Raw genomic sequence first — 15,568 nt, 5'->3', positions numbered from 1 at the left:
TGAATGGTGGTCAGGTAAAAGCTGGAAAGTAGTTGTGGTTTGTTAGTAACTTACACAGCTATAACACTTGTACTTTGATTAATAAGTTTTAAAAAAAAGCGCACAGTTTGTGAAAAACGGGGTCAGAGTGAGAGCTCTTCACTTTATTTTGTCCTGTTCCGCATTTCACCAACTTTCCCTTCCGCCAGTTCCGGTAGTGAGCCAGTGACCGTTCTGTGATTGGACCTTCGCGTGAAACAGCCCTCAGGTCTGTAAAAAAAGAGTTTCTGTGAAAAGTGACACACTGAAAGACTGTCAGTGGAGTGGAAAACAGCTTTTTATGTTATAGGACTTGTAATGTATCCTGTATCCTGTATAGGACCTGGATGATAAACACTGGAAATGTGTAATAAGGAACACATAGAGAGATAATATAGGATATATTATCCCGACAGATCCACCGGCAGGTGCACTTCACACCTGCTTCCATTAAAACCCACGCTCTCTGACACTCCCACAGTGTGGGTTGAAACTGAACCACGCAAAGTTTCACTCCTGTTCTGTGTCACTGCAGACTGCGATTGCGCTTTGTACTTGTTTTATCAAACAATCTGCTGGATCCTTGGCTTAAGGTTAACTGTAGGTTGCCCGGGATGAACAAAACCTGTTGCAGCGGTGGGCGTTTGAATGAACAGTTTCACAACAGATCTAAATAACTCTAAACCTCTAAAATTAACAGAGTATATGACATAAAAATAACTCTTTTGTGGGCAGAATGTGCTTGAAGCGAACCACCCCCACAGCACAAACGACCTTTATGATAACTCGATTAAACACAGATTTTTTTAAGGGGCCAATAAACCAACCCATTCATTTGAAAATAAAACTTCGGCTCCTTTATTCACAAGGGGTCGCTCGACATGTTTTGACTGGGGACTCTCTTTTTTTGTCCTTATACCGGAAGCCCTTCCTGAGGTAAGCCCAAAGGGGTTTCCTGTGATCAAACCTGGGGCCTTTTTTTTTTCTAAGGCACATCTGTTAAACACCACACCTTCAATTTTGGGATATTTTAATGGTGCAACTTGACAGGCAATGTTGACATTAATGAAGCTCCCAAAATAAAATTATAAATAAAATGATAGCCTATAGGGTGAATCTGGGGCTTTGAGTAGTTCGCTTTCCGCCCTCCTTTAACAGTGACAGACCAGCAAAAAGAATATATCTATATTCATATATAGTCACATGTGATTATTTTTGAGCTCGGATGGATGGCAGTGGTGTAAAGCTGAGGAAGAAGGGGAAGAAGAAAAAGAGGAAGTTAAGTAAACAAAATGACCGCGGTCAAGCGGAAGGATCTCACTGTGTTACCAGTTTCATGCAAACATCTATGAAAATCTGTGAATAAAAAAATATGTACACCAGTACTTACTGTTATTGTGTGCATAACGTGGCACCTATCCGTATATGAATCGCTAATAACCTATTCACTAATTTTTTAGTAATGTGCTACAGGTCTACCTAAAAAATCAGTCAGACAACTACAGCTCATTCAGAACTCTGCTGCTCGAGTCCTCACTAAGACCAAAAAAGTGGACCACATCAGTCCAGCTCTGAGGTCTTTACACTGGCTGCCTGTCCGTCAGAGGATAGACTTTAAAGTTCTGATGCTGGTCTATAAAGCTCTGAATGGTTTAGGACCAAAATACATCAGTGACCTCCTGACCCAGTATGAACCTTCCAGATCCCTCAGGTCATCTGGATCCGGTCTTTTATCAGTTCCCAAAGTCAGAACCAGACACGGAGAAGCTGCATTCAGCTTTTATGCTCCTTATATCTGGAACAAACTCCCAGAAAGCCTCAGATCAGCTGAAACACTCAGTTTATTTAAATCCAGGTTGAAGACTCACCTGTTCTCAGCTGCATTTGAATAAAGCACCAAATCCACACTTTTAAGCTTAAATTTCAAAACTTACATTTAACTACTGATTTTATCTGTTTTGATTTTATCTGTTTTGATTTTATATACTGTTTTGTTTTTTTGTTAATTTGTTTGTTTGTTTGCTTGTTTTAATCAATTTTAAATCATGCTTTTTATTTGTTTTTGTTTCTAATGTCTCTGTAAAGCACTTTGAATCACCTTGTTGTTGAATTGTGCTATACAAATAAACTTGCCCTGCCTTGCCTTGCCTACACTTGAGAGGCTTTGCGTTGTGTGCCCTTTTTACATCCCACAGTAAATATTGTACTCTGTGTGTGTGTGTGTGTGTGTGTGTGTGTGTGTGTGTGTGTGTGTGTGTGTGTGTGTGTGTGTGTGTGTGTGTGTGTGTGTGTGTGTGTGGCACCTGTTTGGATTCGCTCTCAGCAGCCACAAATGGAATGCTCCGCTCTCATTCCTTATATGGGCATATTGCGCCTCAACAGGAACTTGGTGTCTCTGTTATTATTGTCCTCCCCGTGAAGCGTTTTTTTCCCAGTCCTTCTAAAATTAGGAATTTTTGTTTTTATACCACAGTAAAAAAAAATTAGTTCAGTAAATGTTTGAGACATTATATAGATAGTTACAGGGGGCTATTTTAATGCTGGGTATTTTTTGTGCGCATGTGAAACAGTCACAGGTTTTTGTTTCCTGTCGGAATCGATTTGGCTGCGCTCCTTCTATTTCCGCGTCTGGGAGGGGAACAGTGGTGTGATTTCAGAGAACTCTTATCAGTCAAAATGCAGGTTGGTAAACCTTCTTTAGTTTGTTAAAAGTCACAGCGTACCGGCTGTGAATGAGAATACTTAATGTCATTTAAAGCCGTGTAACGTGACGACTTAATTTTCTAGATATTTAGCCAGCAGTGTCTCTGAGCACTCAATAGCTTTACACTTAGCTAGCAAGCTAGCCCTGTAACACTTCAAACCAGTTAAAAGGTCTCGGAATAGTCTTGGACCAGAGTTGAGACGATTACTGTCAAACTAAAAATAAACGTTGGCACACGAAGACTTTTATATGGTAGCAGATTTGCTAAAATATTTTGTGGAAACGATAAAAGAAAATGTAAAAACTTTTAACCACTGATAAATCCAGTGACCTTTAGTCTTTTAAAAATGTTTATAGTTTATTTGAGTTTAATAAGTGTTTATTAAAAGGGTAAATAACAAATAATGTTTTGATGTTAACTTTATAACGACCTGGAGCCTATACTACGAAGCGAGTTCAACATACCCAGGGCTGTGTTTCCGTTATCTGGATTCACTCATTCTAACATTGGCTATAAAGATAAGCAGTCACCCAAAGCTGGGTATCAGCTTGCTAAGTCACATCAAAGGGGATCTATTGACCAATCTAGTAGGGACGTTTCACGGATCATGAGGCTTTTCTTTCGCAGAAAATGATCCCAATGAGTGCCCATAAAATATGATCTGCAAACAAATCCACTCAGTTTGTGATCAAATAGGAGTATAGCAGAGCTCTTATACATTCACTTTAAGCAACTATAAAACACATCCAGACCCATAGAGTGCACATGCCTTATCTTAGTCCATAGCACTATCTTAGCTTATTTGTTAGATCAAGTTAACTCGTGGAAGTAATTTGTTTGCACAAAGACTGACCTTGGAAATGTCATGTTGTTTTTTCACATCACATGGAAACCCAGATTAAAAGAAACCTTTTTCTTTTCTCTTTAGAACCCAAATGAAGATACAGAGTGGAATGATATTCTGAGAAAGAAAGGAATTCTTCCTCCCAAGGAGACACCTAAGGAGGATGAAGAGGAGGAGCTGGCCCTCCAACAGCAGTCTGTTGGTAAGAGAGATCAGTCATTCTTTGTAGCTTAAACTGCAAAAGGCAAATTTTTATCCAACCTAACATAGTTTGCAAATGCCAGTTAAATGCACATGAAATATTCAGATGTATTATTTGATATGTTAATGGGTTTTTTTCTCTGATCAGTTAAAACATATGAGGACATGACGTTGGAAGAGCTAGAGGAAAATGAAGATGAGTTCAGTGAGGAAGATGAAGCAGCCATTGAGATGTATAGGTAAACAATACAACAACTGGAGCACAACTCAAGTAGAGTGGAACAAGAATAAATAATTTCAGCTTTATGCTGGTGGTTAGTTGCCTGTTTGTTTACACCTTCTGCTTGCACCCATTAGACCTCTTGATCTGTTATTTTTTTGGTGAGGTACTGTTAAATTATCTTGGGAAAAGCTGATTTTAACTAGAATGTGGTAGTTAAAAGTATACTTAGTATTTTCTGTTGGTCATGAAAAAGAAAACATTTTTGCTAGAGAAGAAAATCTCTGTCTTAAACTTTTATTGTGGATTGATAGTCATGTGAGTTTGTCGGGGTACTGATGTAGGCTGCGTCTCCTTGCAGACAGAAGCGTCTTGCCGAATGGAAAGCAACCCAGATGAAGAATGTGTTCGGTGAGGTGGCAGAAATCTCTGGACAGGACTACGTCAAAGAGGTCAACAAGGCTGGAGATGGCATCTGGGTGGTGCTGCACCTCTACAAGCAGGGGTAGGTCATCCAGTAAGCATGAATGAGGAAAATATCGAGTGAAGTTTTTCATTTCGTGTTTATAAGGGTATATTTACCATTAATCTCAGTTATTTTACATGCTTTTTCTTTGAATAGACTTAGCACTTCCAGGTTGCTGTTATCATTAAAATGTTTTAATTGAACAGTCGGATTATGTTTGTCCAGTTTTATATATTGCAGCAATTAAAATGCTATTGAACAAAATCTCAAACAAATCTACTCTCAAAGTTAGAGAGAATTTATTTTTGGTGATGTGAAAAGCTGTTCTAAGTCCAGAACACTTCATGGTTGGAGGTGATCCTGGTATTTTGAGCAGGTAAACTGCAAACCGTTGCTGTTTAAAATACAATGTCTTGTAATTCTTAAAATTAAATTCTTTGATTTGTTAAATTACCTCAAATTTATTTGATAATGTGTTATTTCCATTCTTTATATGCTTCTGCTTAGATATGAGTATTTTTTTTTCTTTTCTTCATGCACTTGGTTGCTGTTTGAATATCTGTTTTTGTGTTTTGTAGTTTGGATAAAATAAGAAGGGATCAGTTAGCCAATGGCAATCTGGAGATTTTGTAATTAACTAACTGGCCAAATAATTAATGCCATTGGGCCATCGTTGTGGCTCACGTCCCCAGTACTGTGCCTAAATGTGATTCGTATTGGTATAACCATTCAGTACTGCTGATCTGATGCTGTCTATTTCATATTCCACACACATTCACTTGGGGCAGGAAACAATTACTGACATTAACATTAACTGACATTACATTAAAAATGAGCAACTGTTGTCACAAAGTTTACCACCAACAGGTCAGTCTGATGTTTTCTCTCCATTCATCTCCCTTACCAGCATCCCTCTGTGCACCCTCATCAACCAGCACCTGAGCACATTAGCGAGGAAGTTCCCTCAGACCAAGTTCCTCAAGTCCATCTCCACCACCTGCATCCCCAACTACCCCGACCGCAACCTGCCCACCATCTTTGTTTACTGTGAGGGCGAGATGAAGGCCCAGTTCATCGGTCCTCTGGTCTTTGGGGGCATGAACCTGAAAGTTGAAGGTAAGAGGCGACTTGCTGACAAAACCGAACATTTTTTAAGCACAAAACTAACTAACTGACTGTAGGCCTGACAGACCTATCTCTGAGTGGATACAATGATCGTTTTGTGTTGTTTTAAACTGGAAAATATCAGGAAGGTAGGTACACAGGTGTTGGCATTTAATCTGAAATTTGTTTTGTCATGTTTTCATTTTTCAGCAGTTGCACTTTTAGTCAGGCAGTTTGGTTTTAATGATAGGTACTGTTAGAATTCTATTAAGTCACTAAAGCTCGTTTGAGAGTTATGAATTTATTTTCAGTACATCTCAGTGTATTGCATGTAACTTTGGACGCTGCAGTTTGTCAATCTGTTGAGCGATATTGCATCGGCTATACCTCATGTTATGCGATTGAAGTGTCTATAATTCATGTTGTGTGTCCCAATCAGAGCTGGAGTGGAGGTTATCAGAAACTGGAGCCGTGAAGACAGACCTGGAGGAAAACCCCAAGAAACAAATCGAAGACAAGTTAATGTCATCGATAAGAAGTTCACTTCATACACGAAAAGACAGTGACTCAGAGGATGAGGATTAAAAAAAAGTAAACACCTGTAACTTCAACCACAAAAGCCGTGTGACAGCTACATGGAAAACACTGCGAAGACCTTAAAACCGAGCAGAGGGGGCGGCTTCTCCTTTGTCAGCATGTGCGTTGTGTGTTGTAACCATGTAGGTGGCGCTCTTATACTGGATCAGTCCTGTATTTGGACAGGCCACTGGGCTGCTGGAAAGTGTCAAACCTGCATTATGATCATCCTACAGTACATTTCAGCAGGGGAAACAACAACTGTTTTGTAATTTGATTAAACATTGAACTGTATCAACTACGTCCTCACAAAAGCATCACAGACGAGTTTTAACTTTTTTTAATACCGTTTCATGATAATTATGTCACAAAATGTACATGTACATTTAATTCTGGTAAATTAAATGTGAGTTCACCTCTTTGCCACAGCGATCAGTGACGGTTTTGTGTTGTTTTGTTTTAGATACTCATGTCTTGTGTAGCAATCTGCCAAATTTGCTTTGTGACAGTTTCCGTCCAATGACACCAATTTTTTATTTATTTTTTTGCATTTGCAAGCAACAAGACACACGGCAGCTTTAGCAACACACTTCAGTTTTTTTCCAGCTATACAATCAAATTGTTTCTGTTAACAAAAAAGTTACAGATGCTGTTGCGTGGTCCATCAGTTGATTTTGAGTGTGATGTCCGCAGGTGGATCTGCCAGCTGCTCTTCTTCTGATACGTGTGTGTTTGTTTGTTTCCTTTTACAACATCCCCTCTGGCAGACCTCGAATCTTCTGTTTAATTAGCAGGAGATGAAGAGAAAGAGTCAGTCACTACATTGAACCTGAGTAGTAATGCAATTAAAAGTGATACATGCTGGCTAATTCTTAATCACTGGTTCACTACTTCTTCACTACCTGAAAAGGTTAAGTCTTTATAGGCAGAAGAGAAATGAGTGGAAAGTATGGGGTGTGTGCGTGTGTGTGTTTTCGAGAATGTCTGCTGTATGTGCAGAGAAGAGATGAAAATGTTTCTGCTGTTTTTAGTCTTAATAATGGAAAAAATGCACATTTTCACTTTAGTGCCATAGTTTTAGCATTTATTATATCTCTGAAGTGTATGGAGTCAATTTTAGAGGGGCTAAAGGACAGTTTGGGCAACTTTTTCATGTGTGCTGTGCCAAAAACATTTATTTCCCCAAATTTTAATCTAGTTTCTTAACTGTATTGTTTTGCCTACTTAGACATTTTTAGTGAGATGAAATGAATTATGGGAGCAATAAACAGTTCCTGCTTGAGCAGCTCAAAACCCCTTCAGCTTGCAAACACTGATTAACGTGAATGGCTCACCAGCCAAAAACAGTTTACTACCTCCAATTGTTAAGTAGGAAGCTTTAAAAGTCCCTAAGCTTGAGAGATGACCTCAAATGTCTGCAGTTTTTCTATCCGCTTCATTCATAACCCTGCTCTGAAATCTCCAAGTAAAAAAATCAGTTAAAAGCATTCAGATCTGTGTTCTCACCAAAAGTACCACCTTCTTCTTTCTCCTCTGGGAAAGCTTTGGTGAAAGTCGCATGAGAGGGTGAACTGAATGAGACTGGAGGAAGAAAGGGAGAGAGCTTCATGAGGATCTGCTGAGTAGGCCAAAAGACCAGAATTTCGCTCCAGATTTCAGTATTTAAAGTCGCATTTGCCACCTGCTGTCATGCTGTATCAGCTCTGCGAGCGAGCCGACAGCATCCAAATGGCCAGCTCTGAAACTGAAACTTACTTAGGTTTGTTTGCCGTTTTCGGGGGTGAAAAAAAGAGTCTTTAGATTCGTTCACTTCAACAGGTTTTGAATAAAAATTCATAATCAACCTGAAAGCCTCAAAGCAGATGTTTTGTGTTCTCCTTTTCCACCCATGCTGCCAATTGAATTGACCAAAAGCAGTTTAAGCACTGCATTAAATTAAAGCAATAACTCTCGAAAATGACAAATAAATGGAAACATCAGACACTAAGTTTGATTGGTTTGCTCATTTGCTCACCTCTTTTTGTACAGCTCCAACAGAGTTGCGTGCTTTGGAGTAATGAAACAGGAACTGGGGGGGGGGGGGGGGGGGGGGGGAGCAGAATCAGTGAGCTGGTGCTGAACAAACAGCAGAAATGATGGAAAAGTGTAAAGACAACTAGGGAAGAAAACCTACTCTTTTGAAGACATTCTGAACCTGCTCCTGTGGGGGAAGGAAAACAATTAGGCATTAATAACAGAATTAAAGTTCTCACACTCTATCCTGCCTCCATTGACTCTTGAATACAGTAAACAGGCAAAACAGCAATAATTCAGCAAAACGTAAGAGAGCACACAATGATTCCAGCTCTGTTACTTCCTTTGGGTATTGTGGTATCATGTCATGTTGTCTTCCTGTTGACTCGGTGGCTCACCTGCCCACTCCATAACTTCAAAAAGAGATAAACTTGGGTAGCAACCCAGACATAGTCATGTTTATCCTGCTAACCGTCAGGATAACCGTCTAAAACTGTCTTTTTTTAGAAGCACTTTTTTTTTGTTTCATCATTTCTCCTCTTTGTACTTCTGCCTCTGCTGTGATGTAATGTTTTTTATTTAAAGGACGTGCATTTGACACAGCTTGCTGAAGAGAATTGAAATTTGACATGTGACCATCTATTGAACTGGACTTTTATTTTTTAAGGATTAGTTTGTCAGCTGTGGTTTGAAGGTATGGTTTTTCACAAGTCAAGCATTAAAAGCAGTTTTTAAAGTCATATAGTTTGTGATCATACGTCGAAAACCCCTTTAAAGTATTAGCATGAGGCCTATAGCATAGAATAGAATAGAATAGAATAGAAACCTTTAAAGTAGCTTTAAAATGTTTGCCTACCTCATTCTGGTCTCTCCGCAAGACACCACTCAAATCATCACTTCTGATCCCTCGCACCTGCAGACAAACAGTACACTTATTTACAGCTTGAAAGCTGGCAGTGAATGCAACATAATACCTTTGACCAGTGATTTTTCTATTCTTACTTCTTATTTTCCCATAAAACACAACATCAACACTGTTTGAAAGTAAAATAGAACATTTGTACTCAAACTTCTAAGTGTCTGTATATTTCTTGTCACAGAGTTGCTCAAAGCACCGAATGTGTGGCTGAGTGCAGATGACACTGTTCATCAAACTGGCAATAAGTAGTGCTAATTACACAAGAAATGTAGACCAGAATGAGTGGATCATCCACTAAGTTAGGAGGAAAATAACAACAGCAAAAACAAAAATTGTAGAGACTTTGAAAAATGCCTCAGTGATGGAGGGATGATTGTAAATGAAGAGTCTCACTACCTTTTGTAACACTATGCCGTCTTCCCACTGATCAAGAGGACTGGCATCTGGATAAAGATACACATAATGTTAATACTTATCGATCTTTTTATAGTAGGGCAGCATAATTCAATAAATGTAATATTGTAATTGGACTGATACCACGATGTCATGCATATGTAGTCCAAAATAATAATTTAGAAGTCCTGTATCATCATTTATTGTATTTTTATGTGTTCAAATTTCATATTATTAGTAAGCCTCTAATATGAGGAGGCTGCTGGTGTATGTTTGATGCAATACTACATATGACTGTGAGGCTCGGGCTGCTCATGAGTGACTGTTATCGAACGACATGCTGAAAACGTTCAAGCTTTCCTCAATAAGCATCTTTAAGCTGTCAAAGAAACATTTCAGAATAATAACATACAGGTTGGAGATAGTGTTATGAATTTCAGAGATCTCATTAAAAAACCTATTTGGACCGACATCTACTGGTTCTGTATCATTTCATTTACATTTTCTCCATGTTAACATGTTGCTGTCTGCATAGATGTGCTTACGTCACTGTGCGTTTCAGAGTTAAAACAGAGCGCAACATTTTAATATGAGGTCAGGTAAATGCTTTCCATCCAGGTATCACACTCCTTCATTTAGAAGGGAAATTTATTTGATAAATCATTTTAATAGGTGATCGGTACTTGTAATAGAGTACGTTTTACATTGATATAATTCTACTGGTACTAAATTTTAATAATAAATGCATTTTTTTCTCTTACAATGAGTCATTTATAAAAGATTTCCCCAGTCTGAGCAGAGCACCCAGACTGGAGTAAGACTGTACATATTGTACCAGTTTTTGCACTTGCACACATTATGACTTTTTTTTAAAAAGTGGGATAACCTTGAGCTAACATCACCTATAGGGGAATTTATGAAGAATTATTATTAATCAGAATCATACATTATGCCTATCACATCTTGGTGTATCACCAGTCACCATTCATTACATCACAATCCATTCACTACATACCAATTTTATACTTTTGTTTAAAATATCCAGTGAAGAAGTCTTATTAATTAAAAAGACTGCGCAAGATACTGCATCTTTGAGTACAAAGCACATCAACCTATATTTATTAGCTCATTATGGATCTATACAGCACTGATAAATCATTCAGTGACAATGAATGACTGAGTTAGAACTTATTAACCATTTCAATGTTGGCTACGTTGTGTTACATTGTGGTGTTAGTCCCTCTTTAATTGCCTCTGAATCCACCTATGCATTGCTTTTTTTTTTAACATATACTGAGAGTTTAAGTGCAAGCTGAAATAGTCCTACAACTATGACTCAGATATTCCTTATTTCCTGAAACCAGTGATGAAGCCTATTTGTTATATAGTGAGCTGGAATTTTCCACTTCTTGCATCAGGATTAGTATACCATAAATAATTATTTTAAAAACTTACACTAAATGTACGACTGGCTTCATAACTTACAGGCGCATTCATAAAGATATAAAACCTTAAAAAATGCACTCAAAATTACACTTTGCTTATAAGCGATCACCACTGAAAACAACTTTTAGAGCATGATTAATTTTAGCTGCCAAAAACAACTCATGCACCTTGACGATGGTGCTGGTTTACATGTATCTGACTCAGTATCATGCTTCACCCACCTGTTGTGCTCCAACATCCAAAGCAAATGAATAAACACAGCAGAAAAAGTTGTTGCACAGCTGACAGAGTCATATCTCCACTTTCTTCTTCTTCTTTTTTCTCTCTGTGTTTGAGGAAGGTCTGCTTGACGTGGCTCTGCTCTCCGGTCTCGTCTCCTAACAGCTGTGAGTGTTCTGAATGCATTGCCCTCTGCCCGCAGCACTTTAAAAGCACGCAACTTTGCTGGCTGACATGCATCTCCTCAGGTGGCCAATCACAAACACACCAATCTGAGCATCAGCAAACCCGCTTGCGCAATCTCCAACGCACCTTGCACTCCCTCCATCTCTCTCTCCCTCTCTCTCTCTCGCTCCACTCACAGGGTGTAGAGTTGGAAAAATACAGAGCACTTGGAATGTTGAGCTCTGGGAGTATTGGGCTGTTTTGCTGCGTGGACTGACGTCAAGTTGATAACAAAGATATGACTGGTCTCCTTCAGGAAAAGGAAAGTGGATGGTGAATCTGATTAAGAAAAACAGCCAATAAACTGCATTAAATGTTAAAAAGATTACCAGCATTTAATGTGAACTCCTGCTGGGAAATCGTTATTAACGAATGATAACTGTATGAGGTACTCACATATCGCCTAATTAAGATACAGAAACAAATGGACACTCTCAGGTGATTCCAAAGATCTGCAGCTATAAATGAATATGAAGATTCATGCTCTCCTGTTCTGGTCTTGATGTAAATGTTACTGGGATGCGATTGGACGGTGATTAATTTTCATATGAGGAGATTTGTATGAGCTTGAGTAATATGGTATGTTTGCTTTAGTCAAAAAGTTCTGCTTTAAAACAACCTAAAACAGCATGTTGTTGTTTCTGCTGGGTTATCACATGCTGTAGTACGTTCTTACAGGACACATTATTTCTAAATGACTTGTGTTAAATCCTGGCAACCCTGGACTTGCAATATTCCTGTCACTTCAAAGATAATCTGGAAATGTCAGGGAATGAGTCTCTGCTTCGGGAAAACCAAGAATTGAGCTTTAACTTGTTTCAAACCCCTTTAGAAGCCTCAGCAGCTTCTAAAAGTTTCTGAACACAAGAGTTTCATCAACTAGGGAAGTCTAATTTTTCAGCTAAATCTTATTCTGAGAAAGTAAGACTGGCCTGGCATCTGTTAGACTGAAAACCCTATGAGAAGCTACAGGGCAAGTTAAAGCTTGCTAAAGCTTCCTGAAGTAAGCATTCATAGATAGATAGATAGACCTGAAGCCTGCATACGTTGTTGTTTTATTTAACAGATTAAGCAGCACACCTTGTGTCAGGTGGTGCTGTGACGTGGACACTGTATGTTATTCTTTCAGGGATTAACTGTTCTGATCGAGTAGACTGGAGGCAGAGCACTGCACTCATATTTCCCCTGACACTGACACCAGATTTTGTACCAAAACCTACTAATAAAGGTGAATCTGCATTGTTACACCCTGGAAACACTTAATTTTTTTCTTATTCATTGTTTTGGTTTTCCTATTTTTTTTTCCAGCGATCAACTCACAGGTGATTAACACCCGATTCTGAACCTCTGCTGTGTTTTTTAACCTCTTTTTATTCATTGTTTTGGTTTTATGAAAAAAATCTGTCCCACAAGAAGCAGATAATCTGTTATCTGTGATAGACAGACTTTCGTTGTAGACAGGCAGAGAGGAATATATTAAACCAAAGGTTACAGACAAAAATGATCTAATATTTTTTGATAATCTATGATTATCTCTCACCCCAACCGGTCGCAGCAGATGGCCCCACCCTGTCCTCAGCCTGGTTCTGCTGGAGGTTTCTTCCTGTTAAAAGGGAGTTTTTTCTTCCCACTGTCACCAAAATGCTTGCTCATACGGGGTCATATGATTGTTGGGTTTTTCTCTGTATGTATTATTGTAGGGTCTACCTTACAATATAAAGCCCTTTGAGGTGACTGTTGCTGTAAATTGGCGCTGTATAAATAAAACTGAATTGTTTTTAATACCTTTTGCTTAAAAGTCTTCATAAGAAATCTGCATAAGAAAGACGGACACTTTTCAATGATACAAATACTAATTTCGTGCATTCATATTTTGCTGTTTTGCAATATGTTTTTATCTTTCTGTAGCTTTGCTTTTATTCTGTTTTGCATGACTGTGGGTACCAGTGCATTTACATAAACCCTGACTGAAAAGCTTAAACCTTAAACATAATTTAAGTGATTATCAAATGAAAAGTCTACTCAACCTGCTGATTGAGCCTCTTTGTCATGCAACAAAGGGAAGGGGGAAAAAGCAATAAACTCAAACATTGTTTACTCTTGAATCTTTCAAGTGTGCGTATATGAAGATCTGGTAATCAGGGGTCATCTTGTGTGATTGCCTTGTACAAAAACAAAGGAAATGGGAATGACTGAATCACAGAGAAACAGTTGATTTGTTTCTCATTTTGAAAAATAGACATGCTCCATTCCACGGCACTTACGCAAAAACCAAATGCTTGATTTAAAACATACAGCAATGACGGATCTGATGAGAAATAAATGGTTATTTTTTCATTTGTACTTTCAGTTTAGGTAACACGTATGTACGTACCAGTTTTACCTTTGCTATTCAAAGGAAACACAAAAAACTATGATACCAAGCTAATGAAGTTTTTGAGTAGCAAACAGTGATATAGCAATAAGAAAATTTGCAAAAATGATGACTTATGTAACTTTAACATTGCCTTTTACTACTTTTAAAATAAAATAAGGATACTGGGGTTTGACACGGTGACCGCCAAGGTGATTGCTCTCTGGTTCGGTACAGCTTTTATCTGTCACACACATGAGGTGGCCATACTTTTCACCCTGTCAGAAAATAATGATCATCACATTTTTCAGTAATCTACGTTTGTGGGCTACAGTCAGAAGATAGTTCTTATTTTCTGTTTGGGGTTGGGTGGGTAGTGTTTTTCCCTAAATGGTAAATGGACTGGTTCTTATATAGTGCTTTTCTACTCTGTCTGAGCACTCAAAGCGCTTTATACAACTAATTCATTCACCCAATCACACCCATTCACTTCTAAGCTTAATTGCTAAGTATCTAACATTCATACACATCCACACTCTGATGGATGCATCAGAGAGCAACATGGGGTTAGGATCTTGCTCAAGGATATTTGGCATGCAGACTGGAGCAGCCTGGGATCGAACCACCGGTTGATCTGCTCTGCCACCTGAGCTACAGCCACCCCAAATGAGCAGTAGAGACTGATATATTAGATAAATCATATCTGTTAAAGCAGAGCTGTAGCTATAATGTAGCAGCTTAGGATGCAAAACCATATTTTTCAGTCTGTGGTCTCCTGTGCTTCCAGTTCTGATCCTTTCTCTTGTGCTTGTGCTCCATGGCTGGTCTATGGCTGCCCATCTGGCACACCTATCTGGCACACCTGGCTCCAATCACAGTATCACCAATCCTCCACCCTCTCTCAATGGCATCCCCTCTTACCAGTTGCTATAGAAACAGCCTCCTCATTTGTTGTTTTAAGTTTTCTGTAATGAATTCCCTCGTGATCTGTGGCGCTCCAACGTTGACTCTGTTCTGCATGTGCCAGTCAGATGCTCTCTTTGTTCAGTCTGCCATAATCTCTTTTTTTCTATATAGTTGTGGCCAGGTTCTGACATTACTGGAGTTTTTTTTTTTTTATGTTAAGAAATATAGATTTTTGTCACATAATCTTATCGTCTCCATGTGCAGGCATGATTGCCGCCTAGAAATAGACCACGAGAAGGTTTGGGTTTTCTTTTTATATGATCCTGGGCATCTAATTGCATGATGCAGACAAATAGGAGGCATGTATTTTAATCATTCTGAAAATAAAGTTCAAAATGTTAACCTACAACAGGTGTGTGGAAGACAGGACTGTATATACACTTAATAATTACACAGCAAGACACAGAAAGGAGAAGAACTTGGCTGGAAGTAAATTAAATTTAAAAAAATGGCAGAAGAGTGAGCACAAGAGGGCAAGAAGGATGTGCTGAAACAAGGCAGAAAGGGCACTAGAAGCGCAGGAGAGGATAATTAGTATAAAATTGATGTAGGAGCTAAACTCAAAAGGACAAAAAAATGATATCATACCAGAATAACAGAGGAACAGAAACAGAAATGTAACAAACATGAAAATTCAAACTTCAAGCATTAGAAATGTCATTGAAATGTGTCAGTGCAGGAAAAGCAGACAGTGTGAAATGGTTCTACTGGTTCTTCTAGAAAAATATTCACTGAAGTCCCAAATATGCAGCTACTTAACTGTCTTCATCACTGGTTGTGTGGTATATGTCACACAGTGGAAATTTGTATTTATCTTGTATATTGTTTTTATTCTGATTTTTAGTGTTTATTTATGAGTGTTTTATTTGCATGGTTTTATTCTGTTTCTATTGCATGGTT

General features: G+C 38.5%; 2 protein-coding genes across 2 annotated transcripts; one reads left to right on the top strand and one right to left on the bottom strand.

The window, feature by feature from the left end:
• Positions 1–2,617: 2,617 nt before the first annotated feature.
• Positions 2,618–6,566, top strand: pdcl3 (phosducin-like 3). The gene is made up of 6 exons (XM_026145526.1): positions 2,618–2,700; positions 3,652–3,769; positions 3,917–4,007; positions 4,350–4,493; positions 5,362–5,570; positions 5,998–6,566. The coding sequence occupies exons 1-6, from the start codon at positions 2,695–2,697 to the stop codon at positions 6,141–6,143; spliced, it is 714 nt and encodes a 237-aa protein (XP_026001311.1). The 5' UTR covers positions 2,618–2,694; the 3' UTR covers positions 6,144–6,566.
• Positions 6,567–6,850: 284 nt separating this feature from the next.
• Positions 6,851–14,865, bottom strand: nms (neuromedin S). Its single transcript, XM_026145527.1, has 9 exons — positions 14,624–14,865; positions 13,889–13,980; positions 11,127–11,553; positions 9,463–9,509; positions 9,004–9,060; positions 8,308–8,334; positions 8,149–8,202; positions 7,641–7,715; positions 6,851–6,913 (listed from the first exon to the last, which is right to left on the bottom strand). Exons 3-9 carry the CDS (start codon positions 11,362–11,364, stop codon positions 6,881–6,883), a joined length of 531 nt encoding a protein of 176 aa, XP_026001312.1. The 5' UTR covers positions 11,365–11,553; positions 13,889–13,980; positions 14,624–14,865; the 3' UTR covers positions 6,851–6,880.
• Between the last annotated feature and the right edge of the window lie 703 nt (positions 14,866–15,568).

Source organism: Astatotilapia calliptera, chromosome 16 (genome assembly GCF_900246225.1).
Source record: "Astatotilapia calliptera chromosome 16, fAstCal1.2, whole genome shotgun sequence".
Taxonomy (NCBI): domain Eukaryota; kingdom Metazoa; phylum Chordata; class Actinopteri; order Cichliformes; family Cichlidae; genus Astatotilapia; species Astatotilapia calliptera.
Note: the sequence above shows the minus strand (reverse complement) of the source record. Positions and strands in the feature narration are given on the sequence as shown.

What these genes read in the sequence shown, in the direction of transcription:
- nms (XM_026145527.1), bottom strand. Translation starts at nt 11,364, where the DNA reads ATGCATGTCAGCCAGCAAAGTTGCGTGCTTTTAAAGTGCTGCGGGCAG. An exon ending in TTGGAGCTGTACAAAAAGAG is followed by an intron (nt 7,716 to 8,148) that starts GTGAGCAAATGA and finishes TTCTTCCTCCAG; the next exon opens with TCTCATTCAGTTCACCCTCT. An exon ending in AGAAGAAGGTGGTACTTTTG is followed by an intron (nt 6,914 to 7,640) that starts GTGAGAACACAG and finishes CTAATTAAACAG; the next exon opens with AAGATTCGAGGTCTGCCAGA.
- pdcl3 (XM_026145526.1), top strand. An exon ending in GCAGCCATTGAGATGTATAG is followed by an intron (nt 4,008 to 4,349) that starts GTAAACAATACA and finishes GTCTCCTTGCAG; the next exon opens with ACAGAAGCGTCTTGCCGAAT. An exon ending in CTGCACCTCTACAAGCAGGG is followed by an intron (nt 4,494 to 5,361) that starts GTAGGTCATCCA and finishes CTCCCTTACCAG; the next exon opens with CATCCCTCTGTGCACCCTCA.